This window comes from Neomonachus schauinslandi, chromosome 9 (assembly GCF_002201575.2).
Source record: "Neomonachus schauinslandi chromosome 9, ASM220157v2, whole genome shotgun sequence".
NCBI lineage: Eukaryota > Metazoa > Chordata > Mammalia > Carnivora > Phocidae > Neomonachus > Neomonachus schauinslandi.
The window spans coordinates 137,869,378-137,880,764 of record NC_058411.1 but is presented as its reverse complement, the minus strand read 5'-3'; the positions used below and the strand labels follow the sequence as shown (position 1 = coordinate 137,880,764).

The following is an 11,387-nucleotide window of genomic DNA, read 5'->3' as shown; positions in this document are numbered from 1 at the left end:
CTGGAATGCAAACAAGTTTGGGGGGGTTCTGCAAAGTGTTTTTCCTCCCTTCCCCTCTCCCACTCCCTACCCTCCTTTTCTTTCTCTTATTTTAATTATCAAAGCAGTGCATGCTCATTACAGGAAAAGTGAGAAAATGTAGACAATCAGAAGGAATTTTTTTTTTTTAAAGATTTATTTATTTGACAGAGAGAGACACAGCGAGAGAGGGAACACAAGCAGGGGGAGTGGGAGAGGGAGAAGCAGGCTTCCCGCCGAGCAGGGAGCCCGATGCGGGGCTCGATCCCAGGACCCTGGGATCATGACCTGAGCCGAAGGCAGACGCTTAACGACTGAGCCACCCAGGCGCCCCAATCAGGAGGAATTTTAAATGCCCCTGGTTCCATCCACCCAGAGAGAACCAGGTTAACACCAGTTGGCACTGGGTTAGGACATATCCCTGCATTCTAAGCTGCTCCAGGCAGCCCTGCAAATACACGAGCATAGAGAGAGAGGCATCAAGAGGGAGCATGTCGGGGTTTTTTGTTTTGTTTTGTTTTTTCCATTTCTTGAAGTTTCTGGTATATGTTTTTTTTTTTTTTTAGACTGACTTATTTATTTTAGAGAGTGTGCGTGCGTGTGGGGGGAGGGGCAGAGGGAGAGGGAGAGGGAGAGAGCACCTCAGGCAGATTCCCTGCCGAGCCGGGACACGGGGGCTCTGATCTCACGACCCTGAGATCTTGACCTGAGCCGAAATCCAGAGGACGTTTAACCGACTGAGCCACCCAGGCACCCCTGTTTTTTTATACCAGCTTTATTGAGAGAGAATTCACACATCATGCGTTTACCTGTGTAAAGTGTACAATTCAGTAGTTTTGTATATTGCATTAAAAAACTTTTATAAAATATATATAACAAAATTTGCCATCTTAACCGTTTTTAAGTGGCGTTAATTCCACCCGCAGTGTTATGTAGCTATCACTTCTTTCCACAGCTTTCCATCACCTTGAGTAGAAGCTCTGTACTCATTAAGCAGTAACTCCTTTTACCCCCCACCCCTGGTGACCCCTCTGCCATGTCCCGTCTCTGCGAATCCGCCTGTTCCAGGTGCCTCATTACAGGGAATCACACAGTGTGCGCTCTGTACATGGCTTACTTCATGGCGCCCTCAAGGCTCGTCCACGACTTCATTCCTTTCTGCGGTTGATAAATATTCCGGTGTACGTATAGACCACATTCTGTTTATCCATTCCTCTGTTGCTGGACATTCAGGTTGTTTCCACCTTTTGGCTGTTGTGTCTAATGCTCCTATGGTGTACAAATCTCTGTTCTAGAACCTGCTTTCAAGTTCTTTGGGTATGAAAAGAGCATATTGTTTTGTGACCAACTTTTCTCCTTACTATATTAACATTCCCCATATCAGTAGATGTATTTTTTTTTTTTTTTTTTTTTTTTTTTTTTAGATTTTACTTATTTGAGAGAGAGTGTGTGTCCATGAGCGATGTCAGGGGAAGAACAGAGGGGGAGAGAGAGAATCTCCAGCAGGCTCCCCGTTAAGCGTGTTGCCCAATACGGGGCTCAGTCTCATGACCTGAGCTGAAATCAAGAGTCAGACGCTCAACAGGCTGAGCCACCCAGGTGCCCCATCAGTAGATGTATTTGTGCAATGAGATGCTTAGAGCACGCCTGGTTCTCCATGATGTGGTGGCAGTTTTGGTCGTAAGTTCTCTAGTACACACTGAGATGCCTCATGGCTTTCCACATGGTGACATCCTTATACCTAGATTTTTTAAAGTTATTTTTAAGTTGCACATGTAATATATGAATGCAAACTCCTTTTGAAAAATTTAAACATTACAGATGAGATTAAAGTCTCCCTTGGGGGGCGCCTGGGTGGCTCAGTCAGTTAAGCGTCTGCCTTCGGCTCAGGTCATGATCCCAGGGTCCTTGGATTGAACCCTGCGTCTGGCTCCCTGCTCAGCAGGGAGTCTGCTTGTCCCTTTCCCTTTGCTCGTGTGCACTCTCTGTCTCTCTGTCTCTCTCAAATAAATAAAGTCTTAAGAGAAAAAGTCTCCCTTGACCACCTCCCAGAACCCAGACCTGCCCCCCACCACACACACACCAAGTAAGTCCTGGGACGTTGTTAGAGATTAGGTGAGGGCCCTGAGACCCTTTCCGCACACACACACGCATGCGTACAGTGGACCCTCATAACAGGCATGGTATCACTGGATGCCTTTCCGTGTAGGGGTTGTGTTTTAGATCTGTAGAACACAGATCTTTGTTCGTGCATCTCTCAGTGGTGTGCTGCTGAATAGATTTTTCCGCAGCTTGGTTCCACCGCTCAGCAGTGTGTCTTCGCATGTGCCCGTAATCTTTTCTAACCAGAATGAATTCCCATCAGGGAAACTGCTGGGCAGAGGGCGCACGGAGGCTGTTCTCAAGTTGCAGGCCGGCCTTGGGGAGCCCTGGAGGTGGGCTGTTGAGGCTCCCCTGGTTTGGGGTGCCCCAAATCTCCTGGCCGCCTGCGCCGTGTCGGGCGCTGTGTGTGCACTCGCGTGGCCGGGGCTGGGGCATGATCTCCAGGGTAAGAAACTCACTTGGCTCAGGCCAGGGGCTGGATCTTGGATTTCTCTTGGCGGGGGAACCTCTAGAGCTGAGGGTTGGGTTCATCCTTTTGCAAATAACCAGTCCTGACCACCTAAGACCCTTCTCCTCGATGATTTTGTATCTGGTCAGTTTAAGCTCTGTCCCCCTAGATGTTCTCCACTGTGTTCGGGGACATCCCTGGCCCCCAGCCTCTGGCAAAGAAGCCTCTGCCCAAAGGCTTCTCACTCCCCCAGGTCCCGGCCAGGCATTTCAGCTCAGTCCTAGGAGCCCCCACTCTGCTTTTTATTGGGCCTGAAGTCAGATAACTCTGGGGCGCCCTCCTTCCCCTGCTCGCCTCTGCCCTTGGAGTTGGCTGAGGGCCTGAGCCACCCAGTGACCTGGCAGGGGGCTCATCACTGCCTTGGCACCTCAGCGTGCTATTGTGAGCAGTCAGCACGGGTAGGGGTGGTGTTACAAGGAGCCCGCAAGCTGTGCATCCTGCCTGGAGGAAGCTCCACCTTGTGCTTTCTGCAGGGGCTGGGATCGGATGTGTCCTAAGTTGGCAGCTGAGCTGGACCTGCAAATCCTTACCGGGGACTGGGCAAGGGTACAGAGCCCAAGGCATCCCCTGTCTAGAGTTTCCGTCATCTTGGGGTCTTTTTTCCACCTTTGCTCCCAGGAGTGCATAGGGAAGGTCAGGGCCCCAGGGAGCCCTGCTTGGGCCCTACCTCCTGACCCCTCCCCCTTCTCCTCATTCCTCTGGGCTCTATCTTGCGCTGCTTCTCTGCACACAGATGCATGTTTTCCCCAGGGGACAGATGAGCACACAGGGCTCCAGCGAGGGCAGGTGGCCTGTCCGGGAGTCACACAGCCCATCACTCTGGCACTGAGATGGCTTCACCCACTTTTTTTTTTTTTTAAGAAAGGAAGCTAGGGCGCCTGGGTGGCTCAGTTGGTTGGGCGACTGCCTTCGGCTCAGGTCATGATCCTGGAGTCCCTGGATCGAGTCCCGCATCGGGCTCCCTGCTCGGCAGGGAGTCTGCTTCTCCCTCTGACCCTCCCCCCTCTCATGTACTCGCTCTCTCTCATTCTTTCTCTCTCAAATAAATAAATAAAATCTTAAAAAAAAAAAAAGAAAGAAAAAGAAAGGAAGCTAGTTTCATGTTTTTTTTAGGAGTCAGTGGAGTCCAGTAATGGGCCCCAGGGGCGAAGGTCGGCCCAGGGTAAGGCAAGTCCAGCCTGCCCTCTGACAGCCCTGGGGCTCAGAACAGGTGGTGAGCCTGGCATGGTTTGCTACTGGGCCGCAGGCCCGGCTCACGTGGGAACGTGGAAGAGTGAGCCTGTGCGCCCTCAGCTGTCCCCGAGTTTACACAGGCCCAGCAGCCCGACGGGCCAACCCTCGGTGAGGCAGGAGTCCTGCCTGCGCCGGACAGCAGTTTGCAGTCATGGAAAGTAAACTGAGGGGGCCGCGGTCCCCAAGCAGCGTGAGAAAGCAGGGCGACGTAGGTCGGGCAGCCTTTATCCCCTCCCTAAATGGAAGCCTCTGCGCCGCAGCCCGTACCTGGCAGCGTGGGAGGGAGCGAGGCCAGAACGAAAGCTGCCCAGGGCCCTCCGCAGGCAAGAACAGGGTCAGGGGGAGCAAGGGCCGACGTTGTGTGGCCTCACCTACTTCTGAAGCCAGCCCCTGCGTCTCCGGTGCCTGGTGCCCACCACCCCACCCCACCCAGGCCCTAGCCCTAGAACAAAGGCCCCGGACTTGTTGGAAGTTGGTGTGCCCTGCTCAGATCGCTGAACCCCAGGTGGCTGGGCAGTGCCCCCTGCTGGTGGTGGCTGGGAATTCGCGGACACGGGTCCACACTGGCTGACCCAGGGCTCCACCCTCTGGCCTGAGATGGGAGCCTTCCAACAAGGCATACAATCTCCCAAAACATCTCAGCAGGCGGTTGGGAGTTCTGGGCTCCATTTTACAGTTGGAGAAACCAAGGTGCCATGTGACAGGTTCCCCCGCCTTCCCGTTCGCATGCCTACATCTCGGCTTTGAGCAGGTTCAGCTCCTTAGCCCCTTTATGCCTTGGTTTCCCCACATTACACTATAAAGCTTAGATCTTCCTCCACCTACCCAGATGAAGCAAAGGAGCGTAAATGCGACTCCCCTAAGAGAGAGGCGCTATCTGTGTACCCCGCATTCTCAGCCCCCCTCCCAGAACTGCAGAGATTCTGCATTTCCCCTGGAGCCTTTCCCGGAATCTGCCAAATCTCTCTCCTGTCTTCCCACCCCCTCCCTCCTCATCACCCCTCTGCCTCCTGTGACTTCCACTGGCTGCGCATCCAGCTGATCCATGACCAAGATAATCAGATTACCTTGGGTCCAGAATAATCTATTCCATATGGCTTGCCAACTTAGAGGCTCCGGGAGCTAAAGGTGTGAGGAAAGGGGGTGATCTTAGTTGGAAGGGGCTCCGTGGGAGCCTCGGGGGTCTTAGCTGGGAAGCTGCTGGGGAAGGAGGGAGGTGGAGAAGAAGTCGGGGGCCTTCCTGCTGAGCCCCCTGACCACCCTGGGGCTCCAGGTGGCCACAGCCTCATCCATCTGTGACCCACGGGGGCTTAGGATCCATGCTGGGGGGCTGGGCACTCCCCACGCTTTTTCCACTCTCTGGATTGGGGGGTGGTCACTATAGGGCACTGCTTCTCGAAAGTGGCCGAGTTTCATAATTCTGGGGCAACTGTACTTTTCACACCCAAATTCTCCAGCTCCGTCCCGCAGGGGCTCTGGTGCAGCAGGTCCAGGGTGGGTGTGGAAATCTTCTTCTATCTCCACGGGTCCCTGGGACTTGTGACAAGGTGTTGTGGGTGCTCGAGGACTCTGGGGGCATCTCCCCCACACCGGCACCCTCACTCTTGGGGCAGCCTTCAGGAGGAAAGGAGCCCCTCCTGTCTTCCCGAGGAGACAGGACAGCTGGTGGGGAGGACAGAACATAGGCTTTGACCCAGGCAGAGGCAAACAGGCCCCAGCTCTGCCCCTGTTTGCCACGTGACACGGGACGACCACTCGACACCTCCATTCCCTCATCTGCAAAGGGAGGCAGTGGCGCCCACATCACGGCTGGGCGGCGAGCTGTGACCCAGCCATGCCCCCAACACGGTGCCAGGCCCAGGTGACAGTAGCAACCATGACCACGACGGTGGCCCAAAGCCCAGGCCACGCAGGATGATCTGCTCCTCCCAAGGTCAGCACAGTAGGTCTAACTACCTCGTGGCACGGGAGCAGAAGCTGGGGCCCAGAGATGGGGAGCGAGTTCCCCACGTGACACGGGTGGCACCTGGCAGGATGGGGATTCGCTTCTGACCCACACTGGCCACACTCCCCAGGGGTGTCCTAGGCCGTGTCAAGGTGGCAGCTGGTTCCTAACAGTCCCTTCCCGGGAAGGGCCTGCCTCTCGGGCTGGTGCTGGGGGGTGGTGGGACGATCCCGGCCCGTAGGGGACACCTCAGTGAGGAGCCTCCCGGGAGATGCGCCTGCAGATGCTCAGCGGGCCGGCGGCAGAGGAGCTTCTTCCTTCCCCTGGGGCCCCTGGCTCCGGCGGGGACAGGGATTAGGGGCTACAAGGGGAGTATTGACATAGCACCTTTGATTAGCACTCCCGTGTCAGAAGGGCCTGCCGGGAAATGAGAGCACGGAGGCTGGGAGGCGGGAGGGGGGCCGGCGTGCAGGACCCAGGCCTGGCCCGAGGAGCCGGCTGGCCCCTGGCGGGAAGGCTGAGCCCCAGGCCCCGGCCCAAGAGGAGGCTGCCCTGTCCGCCCGCCCCCACCCCGGCCAACGGCCCCAGCTGAGCTCTCACCTCTGCTCAGTGGGGCTGCCCCCAGGCCTCATTTCCCAGCCTTACACGTTGGCAGGCGCAGGCAGGCTCGGGCCAGGGGGCAGAAGCCACTGGCTCGGCACTTGTCAAAACACGGGCCCCAGAGGTGTGAAGGCCTCGCCGCCCCGGGAGGGCGTGCGGGCCCTGCTGCCCGGAGAACTCATTAACGGGGGCAGCTCCCAGATGAGCCCGTAGGAGGGGCTGGTGATAAGATCAAAGGTGAGAGAGGTTGGGGGGGGGCCAACTGGCAGGAGGCTGTAGAGCCCAGGCTCCGGGCTGGGGCAGGGGGGTCCCTCCTCTGCCCCCACTGGCATTGGCCCTTGCACACACTGGGCCCGGACACCCCCGGGGGGCAGCAGGAGAGGAAGGGACTCCCAGGCAGCAGCCTTTAGGGCCGAGGCCCCCAAGGTTGGGGCGGGGTGGAAACCTCCCATCTGCCCTGCCTCTCTCATGCCCTTTCTGTGGGCTCTTTGCCTCCACACTCGCCTGGGGGCCTTCTTAGCCCTCCCTCGGCCTGACACCAGAGATGCTACTGTCACATGCACTTGCGACCGTGTCTCTCCTGCTCCAGGCCTCTCGGCTGCTCCCGCACAAGGGCCCAAGGGATGTCAGAGCTTAGGTCCCAGATGTGTGAATCCTCAGGAGCCAGAGCTGTGTGTTTACAATAAACAGTCTGTCTCCCACACATACGGCCTGTTGTCCAAAACATGTCTAGTTGATTTTGTACTGAGTAAAATGAAGAGTCATTTCAAGGACAAACCAGTCCCGGCGGTTTCCCCTGGACAGGGAACTGCAGGCCTCAGAGGCAGGATGGCAATGAACTTCGTTAGACCCTCGGTGCTTGTTGAGCTGTGGACTTTCTAGCCATGTGCACGTACGGGATTTTTAAAGAGATGACAATGAAACAAGAGGGTGGCTGATTGCCTAGGCGTTTTTGGTCATTCTGAGTTTTCTCAATGATTAGCGGCAAAGTGGAAATCCGAATCGTGGGAATTGGAGGGATTTTTTGACATTCAGAAGGTTGGCAGCAGAGTGCCCAGAGCCCTCGCAAGTCCCACCCCTCCTGCCTGACCAGTCTGTACTCCGCACCGCCTCCCACCCGAGTGCGCGATCGGCTCTACCATCTGCCAACTATTAGTCCCCTTGGGTCCAGTGGCATTGAAGGGGCCCAGCAGCTGGGCTGCAGTGCCAGGGTCTTGGCTTGGATCTGGAGTCCCGGGGAGGCATCCCTTGACCAGGGTCCAAAAGGGGCAGACCCCACTGACAGCTTCAGGCTGACGAGGGTCCCCCTGGAGCAGGCTCTCCTTGGGAATAGATGGGTCTACGGCACGGGCCCAGGGAATGGGCTCCTCCCCTTCTCCCCGAGGCTGGGTTGGCACTACCTCTCCTGGACGCAACCACGGGCATAAGAATTCTGGGACTGCTGGGACCGACTGCAGGGGAAGGGGGTACACAAGGTGCTAGAAGAGGCCAAGGGCAGTAGAAGATAAAATGAGGGGAGGGGGCGGTGGTGGGCAGAGATACCCAGGGAGAAGGTACCAAGCCACTTGGCCACCTCCGCCACAGACCAGCTCACCGATCAGTCTCAGCGGGCTGGAAGCCATGGGGGATGGGAAACATTAGACCCCTCACACTGAAAGATGTGTAAAGTACTACTTCTCTTGAAGACATGATGCTAGACACCAGGTACTTCAGTCTAGGCAGAGGACAGACATACGTGCACAAAGTAGCTATTACGACAAGGTGCAAACTCAGACTCCTGAGGGGCCCAGGCAAGGCAGCATAGGTCTCTGAGATTTCCTACCTAGACAATCATATTGTCTATAAATGGAGACAGTTTTATTGTTCCTTTCCAATCGGTATGCCTTTTATTTCTCCTTTGTTATTGCACAAGCCAGGCCCTGCAGGACAATGTTGAGTAGGCCTGGGTGGGAGCAGACATCCTTGCCTTGGTCTCAGTATTAGGGGAAAGCATTCAGTCTTTCACTGTTGAGTATGATATTAGCCGTGGGCTCTTTGGAGAAGCCTTTTATCAGGTTGAGAAGTTCTCCTCTATCAGCTAGTTGGCTGAGAATTTTTATCATGAAGGAGTATGAATTTTGTTAAGTGCTTTTTCTGTGTCACGTCCACTCACATTTCAATGTCAGAGTCCTCTATACCTGCCCCAAGGTGGCGGAGTACCAGCTAGAGGCCAGTGGTGGCAGCTTGGGGGAGCAGGCCACGCCCTTGATCCCGCCAGGCTGAGGGTGTCCTGAAGGGCATCAGGCTTCCCCTCCCTCAGCTCACATGGTCCAGCAACTTGACCGGATTTGACCAGCTTGTTGGACTTGCCTGGGATAGCTCCCTCATAGGGCCCCCCACCTCCCACGACCACCACCACCAGGTGGGCCACCTCCAGGAGGAAAAATGGATTAGTTTCTCTCACCTCTAGCCGGGATCAGGGCCGACTCAGGGTCCCCATCCTACCGATTCTTTTTTTTTTTTTTTAATGATTTTATTTATTTGACAGAGATACAGCGAGAGAGGGAACACAAGCAGGGGGAGTGGGAGACGGAGAAGCAGGCCTCCCGCTGAGCAGGGAGCCCGATGTGGGGCTCGATCCCAGGACACTGGGATCATGACCTGAGCCGAAGGCAGCCGCTTAACACTGAGCCACCCAGGTGCCCCCCCATCCTACCGATTCTAGACCTGGCTGCAGCATGCCCCCAAGCTCCCATTGTACAAACTGGGAACGAACTTGCAAGAAAACGTTAAGAATCTGCATTAGGTCCCAACAGGTGAAGGCGGCCCCAAATCTAGGTCCTATACTTCCAGTTCCCTGACCGCGCTTCCTTTAACCTGCTGAGCTGGCCCAACACACCAGGCAGCTCGGGCCACTGGGCGCAAGCAAGAGGCCCGAGCGGCTGGGTCAGGTGCCCATGCGGGGGCCCAGGTGGGGCTAACCTGGGACAGCCATGGGCCCGCACCTTCAGCAACCCCCCCCCCCCCCCCCCCGCCGTTGGTTCAAAGGGTCAGGCCCCGCCCCCTCCAGGTCCCGAGCCCGCTTTGAAGTGCTGATGCGGCCTGGAAGGGGCCACTTCACACCTCGGGCTCGGGATAAAGCGGTCGCCGGCCGCCGGCCCCCAGACGCGCCACCGCCGCCATGGCCCAGTCCCTGTGCCCGCCGCTCTCCGAGTCCTGGCTCCTCTCCCCGGGTTGGGGCCCGGCCCGGGCTCCGCCGCCCTCCGACAGGGACTGCGGCTGCTCCCCCGCCTCGTCCCCGGACTCCTGGGGCAGCGTCCCGGCCGGCAGCCCCGAGCCGAGCCCCGGGCGGCCCGGCGCCCACGCCGCCCCCCCGAGCCCGGAGCGCTGGCAGGCGCGGCGGCCGAGGCAGCCGCCTGGGCTCCGGGCAGCGGCAGAGCGCCAGCGAGCGCGAGAAGCTGCGCATGCGTACGCTCGCCCGCGCCCTGCACGAGCTGCGCCGCTTTCTGCCGCCGTCCGTGGCGCCCGCCGGCCAGAGCCTCACCAAGATCGAGACGCTGCGCCTGGCCATCCGCTACATCGGCCACCTGTCGGCCGTGCTGGGCCTCAGCGAGGAGAGCCTGCAGCGGCGGCGACGGCGGCGCAGCGGCGCGGCGGCGGCGGCGCCTCGGGGCTGCCCGCTCTGCCCCGACGGCGGCCCCGCGCAGGCGCAGACGCAGACTCAGGTGCAGGTGCAGGCGCGCGCCCCGGGCCTGGGCTCCGCCGCCGGCGCCGCCGCGTCGTGGGGGTCCCCGCCGGCCTGTCCCGGAGCACTAGCGGCGCCCGAGCCTCGAGAACCGCCGGTGTTTTACGACGAGGCAGCGTGTCCGGAATCGCTGGCAGTGGAGCTGAGCCCCTCGTCTCCGGTTAGTACCTCCTTCCCGCGCAGGACTCCCTCCCGGCGCCGTCGTGGGTGGTGCTACCTGCTGTCCCCGTCCCCGGCGTGCAGCTCCCCCTGCGGGGGCCACTCCCCCTGCGGCACCCCCACCGGCAGCCTGGCCCGGTCTGCATGCTGTCCGGAGCAGCTTAACTGGTGTGCCCGGGGCGCTCAAGCGGGGAGGGGAGGGAGGGGACACGCAGGGGACAGGGTCCTGTTCTCCGCCAAAGGTCCCCTGAGAGTGGAACCCATGAGCGCGGACACCCACCCTCAGCGGCCAACGCGGACGATAACCTGTTCCCTCTCTCTCCGCAGCTCTTTCCCGGCGACGTGCTGGCCCTGCTGGAGACCTGGATGCCCCTTTCGCCCCCGGAGTGGCCGCCGGCCTGAATAATTGTAGTGACGACGTGCAACTGGCGCCTTGTCTGTGAGCATCGAGGCCTTTTTGGCCTCGGCACCTTCAAAACGGCCCCTCTCCCGACTCCTTTCCTGGGAGGGGGCCCCTGCGGTACTGGCGTCCGCATTCCTGAGAGTGAGAGCCTGTCCCCACCCAGGACGGCCCTCCTCAGCCCCTCCCGCAATGGAGGGACCCATAGATAGACCCTCGGAGGCCGGCAGGGGTGCCTGCCAAGTATGTATTTATTTATTTGTGAATAAACTCTGCTGGGGTCATTGACCGTTTCTTCTTCCCCTCCTTGGGCACACAGCTCCCCCCCCCCCCCCCCCCGCCCGCCCAAAGAAGAACCTAGGAGAATCAAGAGGGTCTCTTGCAGTCTTCAGCCCTCCAAGCACACAGGCTCAGGCCCTTTCCTCCTTGCCCCCAGCCCTGGCTTAGCATCTCCTGATCCGGGAAGGTCAGCCTGGAAGGGGGAGGTGCTGCATATGAGGACGTGGTAGCAGGTGGAGTCTGTCCATCTTTTCTGTGAACCTGGTGGGATCTGGGTAAACCTAAGTATCTCTGCAGAAAATACATTTCTGTTAGTACTTACTATGCGTCAGGGCCTTTATACATTGTGTCACCAAATCACCATTTTACAGAAGAATAAACCAAGGATCGGCACTTAAGCCCTGATATGAATTCATAT

General features: G+C 58.2%; 1 protein-coding gene across 1 annotated transcript; it reads left to right on the top strand.

Moving 5' to 3' along the window:
- Positions 1 to 9,567: 9,567 nt before the first annotated feature.
- MESP1 (mesoderm posterior bHLH transcription factor 1) lies at positions 9,568 to 10,692 on the top strand. Its single transcript, XM_021680448.2, is given in 3 exon segments — positions 9,568 to 9,747; positions 9,749 to 10,291; positions 10,618 to 10,692. Coding segments are annotated over 3 exon segments (798 nt in total).
- The last annotated feature ends 695 nt before the right edge of the window (positions 10,693 to 11,387 follow it).